The 20,003-nt window shown below is 42.8% G+C and overlaps 1 protein-coding gene across 1 annotated transcript in view; it reads right to left on the reverse strand.

Annotated features, from left to right (window-relative positions):
- CDYL2 (chromodomain Y like 2) overlaps positions 1-15,964 on the reverse strand; it is a 154,410-nt gene extending 138,446 nt beyond the window's left edge. Inside the window, exon 1 of the mRNA XM_016165915.2 lies at positions 15,690-15,964. Within this exon, the coding sequence (XP_016021401.1) occupies positions 15,690-15,713 (24 nt within the window). The 5' untranslated portion in view covers positions 15,714-15,964. The remainder of the gene's footprint in view (positions 1-15,689) is intronic.
- Positions 15,965-20,003: the final 4,039 nt, after the last annotated feature.

Genomic DNA, 20,003 nt, shown 5'->3' on the forward strand with positions numbered 1-20,003 from the left:
AGGCCAAAGAAGACTTTGGGAAGATGGTGACCTGTACAGAATTAGCTTTTCAATCAATCACTTTGGATACAGTATGAGAATAGAGGGTGGCAAAGAGGAATTGTTGGGAGTCCAGTTTAGAATGTATTATTTGTTCTAGAAGGGGCAAAGAAATAACAAGGACTAGGACGACATCGAAGGAAATGACACTACTTAGGAAATGAAACCCATAGTTCTTGGTGACTGAATCCACTGCTCTTACTAACAGGTGGAAATTGCTCAAGAAGGCAGACTTTGGCTCACCATAGCAAAGCATTTTTCAACAGCTAGCACCCTACATCAAAATGGAGGAAATTGCCCTTTGAGACAGAGCATCCTATTTCCTTGGAAAATTTCCCAGGAGGAACTGGGTGATCACATGTGAAGGATATAGGTGCTGGGTGAGGAATCAGACTGGATGACATCAAAGATATTTCTACTTCTAAGACTCTTTGCTAAAATCAATATAAATGTCAAGCCATTTGGACAACTCAATGTAAAACACCTAGGAAAGAAAGAAATCGTGTGTGTTTGTGTATGTGTATATGTGTGTGTGTATACATATATGTATTATCTCATATACCTATTTTCCTCTCTATTCAAGCTGAGTTTCTGACACAAAGTGTACTGATTAATTATCATCAGTATTTTACAATTTATCATACAGATGGTGAAAAGCTAGTATTACATATCTGTTTCTGGCTCTTTGTATTTCTCTAAGTATTGGTATAAATACTTCTACTCATCTGTACATATTATCTTAATTTTAGTAAAGATTAGTCATGTGTATGTTCTGCCATATTTTTTTTGTAAAAAGTTAGGTGAGCAGACCCATTTGATAGAGTCTGGGATTATTTGTCTCACCAATGGGAAGCCTAGTTGTTTTGAGCACAAATCCACATATGGCACCTAGCACTGAACTGTAAGTACAGTATATGGAAGTAAAGAAAGTTTCAAAAACACTATCCTGCCAATTCCAACCATGAAGGGAAGCACAAACCAAAAGAAAAAAAGGCACATGGAAAAATGTACTGAGGCTCAGAAATATGCTGAAAGGATGAAACTGACCAAGAAATGTTACCAACTGCCCCCCAAACCAATCTTCTCTTGAATACTAAAGCCTGAGTAAAGGTCAACCAACACCAAGACCACATAAATTGGTTCATCCACTGTCATTACTAGGTAGGCGGGGCCATCGCTATTTCTGAAGCAGCAGGGCTGAAAACAGTGTTGACAAATATCTGCTCGCACAGACTCAAAAGGAGGATTCCCCATCCCAATTAGCTCGTTTCGCAGGCGCCCCTTCACATACCGACACGCGGGCTGGCCTATGCAATCCCTCTCTTTGAACAACTGGACATACACAACTGTGTTTTTGTGCTATTAGCATGGAGAAGGAGGAAGATTTTCTTGTTTTCTTTTTCTTAGTGCAATACTCACTGACCTATACCTAGGATTCTGTGTAAAGCACAGGTACAAGGGAGGGAAAAGGCAGGAATGCCACCTAGTAACAAAAGGAAGGAAGTTAAAAGGAAAACAGAGGCATTTTATAATTTATCAAGACATAAGGACCTTAGATGACCTAGTTTAAACCTTGGCTCTACCATCCAGTGGCTATGAGCCTTAGTTTCTGAACAAAATGGGACAATATTAATATCCATCCCATAGGAAGGACTAAATCGAGACAATGCACATGAAGAATTTAGATATTTGGTGTCTGGCACACAGTAAATACTCAATAAGTGCTGTCATTACAGTTTTTACTACTACTACTACTACTACTACTACTACTACTACTACTATTATTATTATTGTATACAAGAATCATAGGAAGTTGCACTTCAATAACCATCATCCAGGATCAGAGATTAGATTTCTTCAAAAGCTATACTGATTTATTAAGTCAAAAACTAAAAGGATTTGCTTCAGCTTCTCCAAAAGTCAATAGCACAGACATGGCTACACAAGAGTGAGCAGTGGGGGATAATAAAACACAGAAGCGCCTCGACATATCAAACACTTTGCCATCTTTGCTATGTTTGATAACCAAGGTAAGAGAGCAATCTATGACTTTCTACATAGTACCAATATATACATCCACTCGGAGAGAAAATTAGGCCTGCCGTTCAAAGAAGGTCCATATGCTTTTGCACTCCAATGGCAGCCACTGTGCGGTTCCCTTCCTCCTCCTATTCACTACAAGACCCTTACCAAAGTCTGTTTCATGCTCTGTTTCTGTGACTACCATATTCTTCAAAGTAAATGTGGTTTTAGCTGGCAACACAGACAAGCAAACATAGCAATGTAAACATGAACATTTTTACACCTTCATTTTTTATCACAACAGGTGCTTTGGATTCCATTACTTGATCTGACTCTCAACCGTTCATAAACGAGTTTGGATTTCCAGAACAAGTTTAGATATCGAGCACTTCCCATAATGTCAAGGTCTGTGATGTGTCAGTGGAGGGAGGTCCTGACCCCACTGTTCATCGACAAGAGCATTAAACGAGACTCAAGGCTGTGCTGAGCCTCGCTGGCCTCTTTTACTAGGTCTTGCATGAGAAAGCAATAATGACGTCAAGATTTTCAAGGGAACGCTACAGAATAGTCCAGGAATATACCGCCTCTGTCTCGTGTATTATACACTCAGATTTTACTGAGGGCAAATAGTCAGACTTAGCATTTCAACATTTTTATCCTTTCATAGAAAAAAGAAGCCCACACTTTGGTTCGCTTGTTGGAGATGTTAGTGAAGACTAAAAAGGTGACTTCAAAACTCCCATCCAACTCCAAGCTTTAGCAATTCTCTGAATACAAGACTGCATTAGGTTTATTGATAACACAAAGCTGGATGCTGTCAGTGAGTTTGGCTTATAAAAAACCAATGTCCACTGATTAATCCATCAATAAAGACATAAAAAATAGACTCAAGAGTTATATGCCCTTAAAAAATCTGAAAGATTGAAAATGCCTTCAAGCTTCATACAGAACAGTTTATAGAGATATCTGAGACAATTTCAACCTGAATGTATCCTTTCATTAAACACATTGTTTTTTGAGCCTTGCACTGTGCCTCCAGGAGCTAAAGATGGAACAAAACAGAATCACTATCCTCGTAAAACTTAACGATCTAGTGAGAGACTTAGAAAATAAGATAATAAATTACAACATACTTAAGTGAGTGCTACAATAAAAGAATAACGGGGTTCTATAGGAGCCCAAAGAAAACCCTTCATGAGTCAGGGAAGTTTTGTCAAGAACAACACCAAAGCTTAGACCCAAAGGATGAGCAGAACTTAAGCAGGCAAAAATGTGGCAGGGGTTGATCATGGAGAGTGCCCCAGTCATTCTGAGGGTGTGAATAAAGGAGAGCACCGGGAGCACAAGGAACGGACAGCTGGTCTCTCTGGAGAGACTACATGCTGGAAGCAAAGAACCAGTAGCAGGTGAGGAGGGGTCAAATCATACACAGCTTATACATCACTTAAAGGTATGTAATCAAGAGAGAGAGATATGATAAACCGCGAATTTTAAAAGATCTTGGTGAGTACAATATGGAGAGAAATTGGACTAGATGCTGAGACATCAGCTGAGAGATGCTGGAGAAACCCAAACAATGGGAGTTGTATCCTGAATTAAAGTGCTAAGGGTATCTATATGAAGAGAAAATGACAGATTCAGGCAATATGCAGGTTGCAGATTCAATAGAACACACATGGCATCTGGGCAAAACAGAGGAGGCCACATTTCCAGCTAAAGAACAGGTGGATGGAGATATGACTGAGCTAGGAACCCAGAAGGAAAAGCAAATTTTACATAGGAACATCCTAAGCTCAACTCTGGGTATTTTGAGTTTAACGGTTCAAATGCAGTTAGATGGATAGCTCTGGAGCTCAGGAGAAAAATCCAGACAAGTGTCAGAGACTTGAAAATCACCCATTCGCTGCAGCACGAGGAGAGGAGAACCCTGAGTAAAAACTCATAAGAAGCCACAAAGTTTAAGGAACAGACAGCAGAAGACAAAGACCCAGAGGCAACTGAGGAACAAAAGAACCAGTCAAGGAACATGTTTCAAGAATAAAGGGTGGGTCAGATGGATACATGACTTATCAGATCACCCTGAGTTACATAAATGTCTAACCACTATACTGTAAAACAGAAATGAATACGATATTGCATGTCAACTGTAATTGAAAAATAATAAGGGGCAGGGACCCAACAGAAATGAAGCCTCTGAAATATGCCCGTGCAGGTGGTCCTGTGCTACATGCGTATGGGGCAACAAAGGAATCGTAAACACAATGCTAACAGTCAGCCTGTCAGTATTCAAGACCCGGGCTGACCCCAGAGGCTGCCAAATGACGAATGTCTTCAAGGGAGGCACCGATAACTGTTCTGGAGGATCCAGAGCAGAGAGACTCATCGGTGAACAGCAAGAATTGATGGAGTAGTGGATGATGTGACATTCCACCCAGTTGCCCTTTTCAGGGTCTATGAACCCATCCCTCAGCTTCTAAGAGCAACTCTGCTGCTCAAGGCTCACAGACGTGTCCCTCAAAGGGAACTGCCTCTCTGCCACAGGGACCTGCCCTGCCCAAGAACACACTCCCTCCCGCGGGCTCCCTATCAGCAATGACTGGCTGATGCAGAGATGGAAGGGCCCAGTTCCCTTGCCTTGGTCTAGGGCATTTCTGAAGAACCATCCCAGCTTCACAGCTGGGATCAGCTGAGACCTCGCTTGTAACCTCGCTGCAGGTCAGCTTTGCCATCTGTCAAATCCCACCTTCCTCACTTCCTTACAGGTGTATCTCCCGAGAGCATTCTGCACTAAACCCTCTGGATGCAATTCTCTATTTCAGAGCCCATTTCTAGGCAGCCCGCCCTCAACTGGATGGTGTACATCAAACAGGGACAAGCCACAGAGGCTAGAGTAAAGAGGCAGGCCTGCCGATGGCGCTGGCAGTGGGAAACCACGTGGCAATCTTTGTGTGTCAAGGTGAAAGGGGCTCGGTCACCCGCAGGACTTCACCAGAAGTTGGCTACTCTCAATCTAGTCATCACCCATCAGGAGGGACAATGGTTTGAGTGTTTCAATTCACTTTAAGGGACTTCTGTTACCTAATATATCTATATAAGATCTGGTAGGAGGCAAAATGAAAACCTGAATTTCAAGGCCAGTCTGAAGGAATCTTCTTAGAAAAGGGAGAGTAATACCAAACATAAGATTGGTTTGAACGTTTTAATGGTTCACTCAACGAATATTTATTGAAAGGCTACTATTGGTCCAAGCCAAGTGCCATGAGTTGGGAATACAGTCATGAATAATACAGACAGACACATAGAGCTTAGATTCTACCAGAAAATGCTGGAACTCAGCAATGGAAGCCTTTCCCCCATCAAAATGTTTCCTGGAAACATAACACATAAAACCAGATGTATGTGATAATTTCTTAGTATGGATATCTTTTGTAAGTTTAATTTATGACACTCTTATCACTGAGTTAAGTCATCAGTAAAACCTATTTCAATTAATAGCAAAATTTTTAAATGAGGTCTGAAAATGTTAGCTGTCTTCCTAAGACAGCCTCAGCAATTTATAACTACATTTGGTTTGTTTGCAAATATGAATACCATCTTTGATTTTCCATGAAAAGTGGTTGTAAGCCGTATCAAGTTTGGTTTGGTTGGATCATCTTGTCTTGCAATCTCAGAGTATTCGTCAACCTAATTGATCCTGAAGTCTCAAAGAAGAGATGAAGGAAATGTCTGTTTTGTGGATGAACCACTAACATGTGACAACTGCTTACTTTCCTTCTCTTAAATTTAAAAGTCAGGAGAAAAGGGCCGAGAACTCTCAATAAACCCCAACACTACCTTTTACACCATACAAAGTGTTAGACACTCAGTTATTACACACTGAGTATTAAACTACACCTAGAACATTCACCAACCACCACCACCTGAATCTTGAGTGGTATTTAATTAGACTGAGGTGCACTGTGCTGTAAAGTGTGTTTGCGTGTACAATTTTATGTGAAGAGATAAGAACAGCCTTGAATTGTTTAAGCGTATTGCAGACCTACAATGCTGCTAAAGCAATGCACACACTGGAAGTTCAAATACATTCCCAGAGATGGCAGGAAAAACTGTATTGCAAGGTCTGCTCACAAAAGAAAGAGTTGACCCGGCTGCCCTTTTTAATATACTGAACACTCCAATGTGTTAAAATACGGTATATAACCATAGGTATTGCGTTTTTAATGATCACATTCTGAACAACAGTTTAAAAGACATTCATGGCTGCAGCCCCGGCACCTACCATAGTTCTACGCACAGAGTTGACTACAATAAATTTTGATTGATGGATTATAGAACAAATGATTATTTTTAAATAAAATCAAATCCAGCATCTGTATAAGACCCATGGTTTGTTAGTAAGACTCCTTGAGATATAATTTTTGAAACACTGGATTAGAAGACAAAGAATGAACACCAAAGAGGAAAATGCCCTTGTCAAGATGTGAGAATAGGGTGGTAACCCTCAGGGGGGACTTCCTGGCAAGGCAGAGAGTGGCCCAGAGCCCCGGCCCCACAGATGTGTCCCTAAAGTCTCCATGCTGACACTTCTCTAAGTCGTTTATAAAGCAGTGTGGTGATGAATGGACACTTGGGGGTTCTGGGAAGGATGGGACGACTGGAATCAAGAGGGACTAATTGAGAGCAGCGCCCTTTACCATAACAGAAAGCAAGACATAAAATGACAAACTAATGGCCCCCCAAGGCTTCTCAGGGGCTTGTTGCTTTATAAGGTGAACTGGTTGGCCTTTCACGGGAGTGCTGTGGCCTTTGGAAGCAGCAGCCTCTATCCACTGGCCATGGCTAACTGGGCAATGTCAGACGGAGACAAATGAGCTGGAAGAAGGGACAAGAAGGGGTGGATCAAGACCCAGAGGAGGTACTTTTCATCATTCAGTGAACTACCAGTGTGGAAGACTGACTCAAAGCAGGGTGCATTTCACATCCAGGAGAGACGCGCCCTGGAGCTCCAGCCTACTTCCTGCCACCCCAGCATCGCTTCACCGGAACACCTCCAGTGTGACACCAAGGCCTGGCAGGGTTCTTTGAGCTCTGAGTTTGCCCCTCTTCTCACATGCACACCAACAAGTTGATGACAGCTACTAACAAGTAAGGTATTTATTGAAGTAACAGACTCAATCAGAAGGAGAGTTTTCAAAAATAGAAGAGATCTCATTTTATACCAAAGGCCACCAAGGTTCAAAAGGATTAAAAGAATTGTCTGGCCATGCAGTGTGATTAAATGGAGTATGGACAAGAACCCTGTTTCAATCCAGATTCACCCACAGAAGCAGAACCACTAGAATATATGTATATTAAGTACTTTATTGCAAGGAACTGGCTACATGATTGTGGGACTAGTTAGGCAAGTCCGAAGTTCACAGGACAGGCCCTTAGGAAGGAGAAGCTGAACTCCTCCAGGCTCAAGGTGCTGTCCACAGAAGGAGTTTCTTCTTCAGAGAAGTCTCAGTTCTATTCTTACGGCCTTTCAACTGTTCCAGTCAGGCCCACTGGGATTATCTAGAATAATCTATCTCCCTTACTTAAAGTCAACTGATTATGGACTTTAACCACATCTAAACGATACCTTTACAGCACCTGGATTAGTGTTTGATTGAATAGCTGGGGACTGGAGCCAGCCAAGCTAACACATAAAACTGACCAGTACATTCATTCATCAGTAGCTCCGTAGTGTTCTGGCCCCCCTACCTCTTCCAGAGGAACACTGGTGTGGTGAAACCTTAACGAAGAACTTTATCTCCTTGTCTCTAATTGAGCAAGATCTTTTCCTTGAATACCTTTTATGTAGAAAGGTTCTGTATGATTACATTATACATATTCTACTTTTATTCTCCAGCTAAAATCACTGAAGACGCTGGACCTCACTGTCATAGGTCAGCAAGAGAAGGATTTGTAAGGTTTATGGAAAATCACTTCTAAGAACAGGTCCAATAATCCAAAATGTATACAATATTTTATTATCCAAGTCATCCAAAGTAGCGGAGCATGTGTAGAACTAGGAGAATAGAGATGGCTGATCCTTTCTCCACCCCACCCCTGGATATCGCATTCACACTTTCTTCGCTATCATTCTCAAGATTTTTAAGTGTCACCCACATAAGAAGTCTCTACATCCATATTCCCCACCTCCCCCACTCATCATCGCACTGCAATCAAGTCCTCCCCCACCACCAACACACTCCATATGGAATAGATGCTCCTCCAGGTTACCAATGAGTTACTGGGTATTAAGTCCAAAGGACACTAGTTATTGACCATGCCTTCTTCCTTGAAATGCAATGTTCCACTGCCTTCCATAACAGCACAGCCTCTTGTATTTCCTTCTACCTCTCTTGTTAGTCTTTGTAAATTTGATCATTCTCTTCTTCCATCCCTTAAATTTTCCCCAATACTCAATCATTGGACCCTCTTCATGCTTATACACCACCCTTTGGCTTTAATTATAATCTCTACACAAATAATTCCCAATCTCTATCTCCATGTCAAATATTGCTTCTGGGCTTCAGACTCATATGACCTACCAATATGGACATCGATACCAGGATACCCCACCAACACTCTGAACTCACTGTCCTTTCCACTGCCCCCACCGCCATTAATTAATGTCTCTTCCTGGATTCTCTATCTTCATGACTGGTTCCACCATACACCTGGTGGACTAAAACAGAAACCAAGAAGTTATCCCTCAACTCCTGTCTTTCTCTCAATCCTGACATACTGACAGTAAGGTTTTATTTGAAGGGGAGAAAGGAGAGTGCAGCTGAAATCACATTTTCCAGCCTCCTTTGCAGCTATATGTAACCACATAATTACATTCAGGCCATTAAGCTGGGAGCAGGATTGCATGAAATGCCCAGACAGTTGTTTAAAGAGGATGACTCAACTTTTGCCCTTCCCTCCTTGTGTTCCTTCCTTTCTCTTGTGAAAAAGATGACTAGGCTCCAAGGGCACGTTGGACCAAGCAGTGACCTTGAGGACAGAAGCCAAAGCTGAAGATGAAAGAGAAAGAAGGAGCCTGGTACCCTGAGAACTTAAAGGAGAATCATACCAACCCTAGACTGCTTAACTCCAATCTTATTTCATGTCAGGTTAAGGTTTAATAAACCTTAAAACATACAGTTTAAGCCACTGGATATTTTCTATTACATGAAGCCAAATACAATCCTGACTGGTATAACAAATTGTGTTAATTCTTTTTAAATCCTTCAATTCCACCCAAGTTTCTCCACCTCCACCACCACTCCCTTAGTTCAAGCCACCAACGTTGCTTGTCTCAATTACTGAAAAGGTCACACTACTTCTAGTCTTCCTCCAATCTAATCCACTGTCCATTTCTGAAGGGTGACTTGGCATTATCAATAGAGTTAAAAATGTTAACATTCTTCAAGCTAGTAATTAAACTTCTCAGAATTTATCCTAAGGAAATTAATAAGATATGCATACAAATCATTATATTCATAGAGGTCAGAAACAACAATATTTATAATGGTTTACAAATGGAAATAATCCAACGACAGGGGGTTAAAGACAAAATGGTGTGCCTATTCAAAGAAAAATTAATCTGTCACTAAAAAATCATGACATAGAATAATATTTTAGATTACAAGAAAATGTTCACTATTTATTTACATATAGGAAAAAATTAGTTATAAAACAATAATGTGCCCTATGTTCCAAATTGGTTTTTTAAATTACATAAATGTGTACAGAAAACAATTTCACTCTTATCTTTGTATCTATACCAAAAAAAGCTAACATTTTAATTAATTCAGAAAACACTTTAATATTTACTGAACATCAAGGATATGCTAAATGTATAACAATAGTTATCTTAGGTATTATCTTTTCTTCTGTATGCTTGTATTTCTTTAAGCTGCAAGAGTTAACACATTGCTTTCAAAAACAGAAAATAAATATTCTCAATAAATCTTGCAATATGATCATGCTCATTTCTTAATTTAAACTCAGTGGTCATCACCTCCTCTGGGAAGCCTTCTCTCATTCCCCAAAGGCTGGATCCCCCCGATTCTGGAAATTTCCATCTTCCCCTGTACTAACACTTTTCCCACTGTTTTGCAAACTGCCTGTTTTCTTAACTACATCTCTAACTAGACCATAGGCAAATTTGAGAGCACAATGTCAGAATTTCTCTAGTGCTTGACATATGTTTGGTGTTCTATTAATGTGAAATAAACAATGATTGTGCTATGAATTCAGCCATATCTATACCTCTCTTCACCATGCAAGAGATGCAGAATGACGCACATCTTTGGAATTTAAATGAATGTCTCAAATACTTAAGATCTTTGATAATTATAATGCCTGAACCATTCCTCAGCAACTGGTCAGGCTGTAAGGAGCTATACAAACTCCTTCCAAGGACAGTGTAAGCCTCTGAAGGAATGATCTTACGCAATGGGGAATGACTTGACATAAAAGTCTAGTTGAAAATAAGCTGATGTCTACCTAGAGAGAATAATTTAAAATAACTTTCAAAAGATGGGAGGTTCACATATACGTTCAATTTTCATCAGGTGCCTATTATGTGCCAAAGAATGGATCTAACTCAACCGATATATTTTCTTTGAAGATATTTGCCTCTTCAATAACTGGGAAAGAGATTCAAGCAGTTACATCACTGACCTGTCTGTTCCGCTACTTACTACACGTTTTTCTTTGATAGGAACGACCTCGGACATGATAGGTGATCAGGGGAATGACGTCAGCATAACAAGTACATTGTGTTAATTCTTATGTGATTTTTCCTAGTTTGTTAATATTTCAAAGCAATCACAGGAAAGCACTCTCACAAGGGGGAAAAAAAAAACTTAACAATATATGAAGACCTAAGAACAAAGCTGGAAACACTCTCAAGTGCCTTCTTTTAACCCGAGGAGTGGCTGATCATGGCTTTAAGAACCACTGTGCTTTCCACTATGTTAAACCTGCAGGGCGAAGCTGCAAGCTACCAATATAAGAAAGCTATGAATATAATATTATGGGTGATTGCTTTGTAAGGTATATAAATGTCTAATCACTATATTGTATACCTGAAACTAATATAATATTGTATGTCAACTGTAACTGAAAAATAAAAAAAAAATTTAAAGAGGCTATGAAAACATTTCTCCTTATATGGATGAATGAAGAGGGCTACACCTTGGGCCAGATTTAATTTTGATGACAATGGTCTCTGTTAGAAGCAAATGTCTTCTGCAATCTACAGAGAGAAGAAGGAAGTATAAGCCCAATTTGAACCTGTAAAGAGTAAACTGACCTGTTAGGGTAAACACCAGCCAGGTGGAGATTTAAACGAACTGATTTTTATTAGATTTGCTTTGTTTTTGATTCTGGTTACAAAGTTACATAAGTTTTCGTGGTTTGCCTCAATCCTGTTTTTTGCATAAACTCTGTTATTTTTTATTGCATGATTTTGCAGAACACAAGATGCACATACAGCACTATAATGAAAATGCCTGTTTTCATCCCCATAGCAGAGTTTTCAATTTTTAACTAAAGTAAATTTCTTTCAACAAAACTAAAATTATTGTATTATTATTGTTGTTGTTACTTATTTTATTTGGAATGAAATAAAAACAGTATTTTCATACACACACACACACATAATCATACAAGTATACATTAAATAGATACAGATGTATGTACCAATCCAAAAAAAAAGCCATATGGCATATTTCACCCTTTAAAAATAGAATTTGGAAAGCATAAATAAACTGAATGGTGACAAACACACAAAGTACTATCATGTCAAGTCCATCTTGATAAATGTCAACTTGGCCACTGCTGACTTTCTTTATAGACATAGAGCCCGACACAGAGTATTCTTTTTGAACATATTTGTCAACAAAGTGGAGGAGACCTCTACAATGTCAGCTAATCACAAGGGAGGAAGTGTAAAATAGCACCCAGCAGCCTCAGGGAAAGTCACATGGTTGAAGCTTAGAAGAATAATGAAGAACAGTACAGTATTCTGGAAAGGAACTCACTTCCTTCCAGAGGAAAGTGAGAGCCATCCCTACACATGGTGTTAGCATCATCAAGAGATTATGAGCTAGGGAAGAAAAGATAACAGATGGTAACACTCAACACAAGGATAACAAGTCACCCAGTGTGCTATATAGATACTTAATTCAGTCTTCTATTCACGGATTCGGTCAATGAGTACTTGGATGTGCAAGAAGCTAGAGACACAAGATACACAAGAGAATTTAGATTCTCATTCCACTGATTGTGTCTTCCTTGCACCAAACATCTTAGCAAATGATTGACCAGGATCCTAGGGTTGCAAACTCAAATGCCTACTGAAGCCAAATAAGTAGTGTAAGAATGAAGCAGAATGGGTACACAGTGATAGGGAGTCCAATGACCAACTAGAGATCATATGCTCCATCTAAAGGGACTCAAGTCCATTTTTCTTATTTACCTTTAAGGTAAGATAAAATACACGGATAACCCAGACCTGGCTCACAGACTGCCACTTTATGACCCTTACATCTGGCAGAATGTAGACCAGAGCATGTGGATAAGGAATTTTATTTTGTATCCAGATACCTGACTCTAAGAAGATCAACCCATATTTGAGATCATTTTCCCATAGGTGATGGCTATAATATACCAAAGGATGAGAACTCTGCTGTAGGAGAAACAAAGTAGAACCGTTTATCAAGATCCAAAATTTTAGAAACTGAGCTTGATTCTGTATATCTTCATTATGATTGAAGAGTACCATTACATAAACAAACTTTTCATTTTCTGGTGTCATTATGATCACACCTATTTCTAAAAACTGCTATTTGGGGAATATTTACTCTTTACAATTTAATTGTCTGAAATATCAAAGAGAAGATAAAGAATCTCTATAATCCAAATCACATCTTCACCAGAGTGTTGAGAATAATGTCATTAGACACACAGGTGAAATTGTCAATTACAAATGCAATAGTCTTCAGCCTACTCAAAATGTGGTTTCTTGGCTAGAGGTAACAAGAAGCCATTTTACATACACTTAAATATAATAATTAGTGTAATACCAATATTGAGAATTAGATCAGTTTTCTTTTTTTTCTTTCAGAGTCAATCGATGTACTAGATATTCCAAGTATTGTCCTTAAATCAACATCTTATTTTTTACATACACAACTTTACAGTTAGAACTATATATGCTAATGTACAATTAGCACTTCCTAATTGTTTTTAAAGCTAAATTTGGACAATTTAAATTCTTCAGTATATGTTACGCATTGTAGACACAAGCTATAAAAATGTTGACATTGGTTATATTCTCATAATGCAATTTAGCCCTTTAAGTAATGACTATGCGAATAATCAACCATGGGAAAATTATTTTACTTCCACTACAATTATCTACTATCACAGAAGTAATTATTATTGTCCTGTTTATTGAACTTCAATAAGAATTCTTAAGGTGCAAAGATAGTTCTAAGGCTAGTGTGAATCCCTCCCCCCCCCCTTAAAACACTGATCTGGCAACTATAATTACCAATCTTAAGGAAGGCAGTTTCAGATGACCGTTAAACAAGAAATTATCCCCTGAAGGTTCATAGGTTCCAAACTTTAAATGGAGAAACACCAACAACTCCTAATGCATCTTCTCAATGCCTTCATGATGCAACGTTTCACTAGGAAAAGTCAGCAGCTCTAAAATGACTCAATATCAATGGGTAGAAAAATCTATGCTCCCAATGAGATGAGCTTTGTCCCCGAATAATATCTACTTTGGCCAATGCCCTAATAGTGCTAGTTATACTTCGGAAAGCTCAATCAAACCTCTCATTTTACTGTGCTTCATCTTTTGATTTAAGAAAATGCTCTGCCATCTTGAAACAGACCAAAGGGCTTCTTGGGTGGCCCACTGGCCACAATCTGTCAGAGTTCTTCGCCATGTTTTCATGCAACTTCATCTTCCTTAGGGATTAGCAGAGGGATGAGGAAGGCAGTAGGGTAGAGATCAACTTGCATCACTCTTTCAAAGATTGCTAAGATCACATATACATTCCACATGGGCCCACTAGCTAGGGGTCCATGACTGGGCCTCATCAAGTCCAGAATCTAAAAGGCCATGGTTACACAGGAAGCAGAGATGTTAACTTGCGTGCTCTCCATTCTTCTCACACCAGTCAGAAAATCCACCATCTGAAAAAGCTTCAGCTGCCCAAAGGGACCAGATGAAAAAGCTCATAGTGGGTGAATCACCCCTACAATTCTCTTGTGGGTGAATCACCCCTAAAGTCTCTTACCAAGAAGGTTAATTCTACCCTTTCAGGTGCTCATCTCAATTCTGCCAAAAGCCTTGAGAACCAGGGACAGCATTAACAGATGTGTCTTCAGGAAGTCTAGGTCCCAGCTGACCAATGACGCTGGTTTTTTGGAGGATCAGCAGGCCTTCTGGTTGAAGATGGCTGGTCTCTTGGCTTCCTTATCCTGAATCTTCTCTTGGGGGCTAACACCTCTTTGGAGGCATTCACTCCAGAGAGTTGGGATTGTTTCTTGTTTTGTCCACTTGGCGGGGCGGGGGGGAATCCAACTGCAGGAACAGTTGTGTCAAAAGCTAGCTAAAACCGATCTCCCCAGGGATCGCGGCTCGCTCTTCACTATTTCCAAGATGCCAGGCTAATATCTTCCTTGACCACTTTTGAGACACTTTCAAAGTATCGATTGCCGGCCACTACCTGTGTGAACCTGGAGACAGGTAGCCACTGAGGGTGACATAGCGTGTTGGAAGCAGGGCTCACATCACATATCTTCTAGCAATGTGTTACCACCCACCTCCGACTTCCATGTTCTCTTCCTTCTACCGAGGGCCCTCTGCAGCGCCCCCTTTCGTCCCCGGTAAGAACGACACCCGCAAGGACCGCCCCCACGCCCCGGCCTGGAGGGCTTCCGAGCCGGTGACGGGGGCAGCAGGTGGGGGGAGGCGGGCGATGGCCTGGTAGCCCCGGGGAGCGGTTTGACGGGTGTCCCCCGAACCCGCATTCTGCCGCCCCCCTTAAAGCCCCCCCCCAACAGGACCCCGCCCGGGACCAGGCTCCACTCCCATCTCCCGCCCCGCTTCTCTCCCGCCCCGCTTCTCTCCCGCGCCCCCGGCCCAGCCCGTACCGCGCACCCCCGCCCTGCACCCCTGCCGGCCGCCGCGCGGCCCCCCGCATTCCCCGCACGTCCGGCGCCGACTTTTACCTGTACTTTCTGCACTCGAGGCGGCTCGTCGGGCGACAAACACCTCCCCGGGACCGCTACCTCCCCCGCCCCGGCTCCGCCCGGCTTCCTCCTTCCCCTCCAAGGCCGCAAAGTAGATGGAGTAAGAGTGTGTGTGCGAGAGAAAGAGAAAGAGGGAGCGGGCGCGGGCGCCGCGGGAGGGCGGGCGGGAGGGAGGCGCGCCCGGCCCCCGCCGCCCTCCGGCCGCCGCCGCCGCCGCCGCCGCCGCGGGCTCGGCAACTCCGGCTCGCGCCCGGCCCCGGCCCCGGCCCGGTCCCCGCCGCCCGCCGCCTGCCGCCCGCGGGCTGGGGCCGGCCCGAGCCCCAGCGTCCCCGTACCTCGTAAAGGTCCCCAGAAGCCATGCCAGGCTGCGGAACTTGGCTCGCCGGGTGTGCGCGTCTGCTCGCTCGCGCCCTCCGTGCGTGTGCGCGAGGGGGCCAGGGTGCGCGTGTGTGTGCGCGCGTGTGTGTGTGAGTGTGTGTGTGGTGTGTTGAGTAAACTGTGTTTTTGCAGAATGACAGGCTTGGGGGCTGCCTATGCGCAGAATCAGAGCGGGCGGCGGCGGGGCTGGCGTAACCGGCAGCGGCGGCGGCGGCGGCGGCACGAGCGCGGGCAGCAGCGACGGCCGCGCAGCGCGCCCGGATGGCACCGACGCGGCCCGAGCGCCGCGGCCCCCGCGACCCGGCGACCCGGCGGCGGTGGCTGCAGCGGGCAACGGCTCGCCCCGGCGCCGCCTGCAGGAAGCCGCCCCGCGCCCGCCGCCGGCCCGGACGCTGCTGCCACTGGGCGAGTCCCCGCCCCCCGGGAGCCCGGCCCGGCCCCCGGGGCGGGGGGGGCGGGGGCGATTGCCCGGCCGCGCCCCGGGGGACCGGTCTTGGAGTCCAGGAGCGCTCGGGCCCGCCCCGCCACCCCGGGCAGGCTCTGGAGGCGGCCGACGGTGCCCCCGGGGGTAGCGGGCCAGGTGCCCGCCGGGCGCACCCGGCTCAAGGCTGCGAAGGGGCGGCGGGGAAAACAGGTAGAGGGCTGCGTCTGCGGGTCGTAGGGCAGGAGTCCCAGATGGGCTTAGTTGGCCCCAGGTCCTGACCTCTTGTCCCTACCCCAGGGAGGGAATGGGCGCCGCCCTAGGAGACCTGGCCCCTCGGGCCTGCATGGCCCCTCCCTGGCTGCGTAACCCTTCTCTCCAAGGCTGGTTTGTAAAATGTGGAGTCCACAAAGAGGGAATTAATAGCACATCCAGAGGTTCCAAAGGAAGTGAGGACAGTACCCCATAAACGCTGGAAAATCTTTGGAGACAGGCTTAGGCTTCCCTCAACCTCCGCCCTCCCCCACCTCAAAAATCATCCATTCATTCATGATTTAACAAACATTATCCAAAGTCTACCCAACTGCACAGTGTTCCTGGAAAGACACACTGGGACCCTGCCCACAAGGGACTTTGAGTCTAAGAGGAGAGACTGGACAGTCACCACAGGAGGATTCAATAGTTCAACAAGGAATTTCTACTATGTGCCAGCTCCAGAGCTGGGGAGACGGGAGAAGCTCACTGAAATCTAAACTCTTTGTACTAATACCAGGAATAAAGGGTCACCTTTCTGTTTAAAGGCTACTCTCTATACAAGATGCAGTTAACTCAGAACTTGAGAAGGCAAGCTGTTCTGAAATGGGAAGGAAGGTCTTCCTCATCCCAGCCCCAAAAATGCCCATCTCGAGGTGTGATACGGCCATAACTCACATCATCACTCTATCATTTCCTATTTGTGATATTTTGGACAAGTCATTTTACCCACCTGAGCCTCGCTTTCTTCATCTCTAAATTGAAGATGGTGATAAACACATAAGATGGTGTCAGAATTAAAGGATTTTCATATATATATAGTGACCTATACCAGCAGTTCTCATTAAAGATTATTTGCATCTCAATCTAGACCCTGAACAGCCCTTGTGGAGAGCAAGATAGCAAAGAGGAATGCGTGACAAAGGTAAAGGGTTTAATCTAGACGCTAACAAACTTTTAAAGTCACCAAATTTTTCCATTTAAAATAACTCCACAGAATCTGGATCACAAAGTCTTTATGTCCGATTCATTCTAGGACACATGAGTTTGCATATGCTGTTCCCTCTGTCTAGAATGTCCTTGCACATTGAATCCATCTGGAAAACTCTGCTCTTCCAGCAGGAGCTTGTTTATCTTTGTATCACAAGCATCTATCACTATTCCTGCCAGATAGTAGGTATACAATGAATGTTTGCCAGACTATTCCAATGCAACAAATTTTATACTAATTTCTAGTTAAAAATCCCATAACAAAATGGTGAGAGGGGGAAAAAGAGTGAGGGTGTGGAAAATAATAAGAAATGAAGTGTATTTGGTTCAAAAAATGGAAATTGTTATACCAGTTCTTTTTCATACTATTTTCCCAATGGTCATGGTTTTAAATAACATTAATAATAAGCGGCTCTCTATCTGTACATCACAAAACAAATTTTAATGATTCTTAATTTGTAGTTGGGAATAAATGCACCATCATAGCATGAGGATGTAATTTGGAAGTAAAAGATAAGAAAGAAACTGGGTTTGGAAATAACATGCTCAGCCAAATTTGAATATATAATCAGTAGTTTTATAAAAACACCAAAAGCTTGACTTGTGCTAGCCAAATACTCCCTGAGATGTAAGCACAGTTTGAAAAATCCTAGTCTAGACAACAATTGTTTACAGAATTCACAGAAGAGAGATATTCACTGTGGATTCGCATACTCAGAAAGTATTTCATGAAGGAGGTGGGATTGAAATGGATCTTGAAGACTAATAGAAAAGGAGAGACAATGTCCTTTAATTTGAGGAAAGAGGTAAGGGTAGATGGTAGGCAGTGCTGCATTGGGCAGGGTTGGGTAAGAAGACTAGGCTGATTCGTGGAAGTCATGAGACATTGGATAGTGAATGTGGGTCAGTTCCTGAAGGGTGTTAAATGCCACGCTAAGAAGTTTGAAATTTAGCACGTCAGCAGCAGAAAACTGGTGAAGATTTTTTAATCCGTCAAAAGCATGTGGTAATCAAAAGTGTGTTAGAAAACAATTTCTAGAAGAATTATGAGACATGGACTACAAGAGGTGAGGTTAGAGGAAGGGAGGCCAATTACAGTGGTCCACAGTTGTGGTAGTAGAAATGAAGAAGAAAAACTGGATTTGCAAGATGTTCAAAAGGAAGAACCCGCCGGCCACCAATTTTCATTATGGTTACTCCACCTACTACTTCCATAAAGCATTTGATCCAAATCAACAGGACTCGATAACTAACAGGATGTGTGTGTGCGTGTGTGTGTGTGTGTGTGTGTGTGTGTGTGTGTGTGTTGAGAACTGGGGGAAGGGGTGAGCATCTAAGGAAAGAAAGGGTACAAAGATGACTAAGGTTTTAAATTAAGTGACTGAGCTATGCACCCATCATAACACTTTTATTTTAAGCTTATCCCAGACCATCGTTGGCTTACAGAAAAGCCAGATGCTTCCTGAAGGATGAAAGGAAGGGTTTTCACTCTCTGTGGTAAGGTCAGCCCAACGAATGGACAGTTTTGCTCCAGGTTCTTCAGATGACAAGAAACCATTTTTGCTCATGGAAAGGGGAAGATATACTTACCATCTTCCACAAAGTGGGATAGACTCTTCATACTCATACTAGTCAAAACTCAAAGGCAAGTGATAGAAACTCAAACTAATTTAAAACAGAGAATTTATTAACTCACATAGATTAGAAAGGATGGAATTGCTCTCAGGGTTGGCAGGATTCAAGGTCTCAGAGGATACAGAATGGCCTCTCTCACTCTCTGCCTCCTTCTGCATGCTGCCATCTTTCCTGAAGATTGGCTTCCTCCATACAGCTGAAAATATGGCACCTAGCAGCTCACATCATCTGACTCAAATACCACATACAGTATTTCTAAATCCCAAAGGAGTGCTCTGCTAGGCTGATGTAGATCATATGTACTTGTTTCGGCCCAAGTACTATAATCAATCACTGATAATATGCTATGATTGTCCACCTTAAGTCACACACCCACCTAGGGGGCAGGAAGAGTACAGTGATTAGCAGCTTTACCAGAATTATGTGATTGCAAGTGAAGGTGAGCAGAAGTCAGAGGAAAAGAGGAAGGGATACTGGGAATATAGGCGTCCGCTAAACGCTGGAACAAGCCAGGGGCAGTTAAGGAACTTAGAAGAAAGAGCAGTGGCTGCCTAGAACAAGACCTCGTGTTAGAGCCAGTTTCATATCGAAGAAAAGATTCTATCCTCTGCCCTGACAGTGCCATTAGAATGTGGCAATATTTTCCTTTTAGTATTATTTGAGACATGACCTTGACTTCCTATAATGTGATGGTTGAACATGTGAGCTCGAGTCAGATTATCTGGGCCAATTCTTATGTCATCATTACTAGCTTTATGCTATGAGGCTCTTGACTTAACTTCTCTGTCTTTCCACTTCCAAATGTTTTTATCTTTTTTTTTTTCTGCACAATAAATTATCCCCAAAACTTAATGGCTTAAAACAAAAGGTATTTCTTACCTCATACTTTCTATGAGTTAGGAATTGGGAGCAGCTTAGCTGGGTGGTTCTGGCTTACAGTCTTTCATGGCATTGCAGTCAAAATGTTGGCTAG

This window comes from Rousettus aegyptiacus, unplaced genomic scaffold (genome assembly GCF_014176215.1).
Source record: "Rousettus aegyptiacus isolate mRouAeg1 unplaced genomic scaffold, mRouAeg1.p scaffold_m13_p_14, whole genome shotgun sequence".
Taxonomy (NCBI): Eukaryota; Metazoa; Chordata; class Mammalia; order Chiroptera; family Pteropodidae; genus Rousettus; species Rousettus aegyptiacus.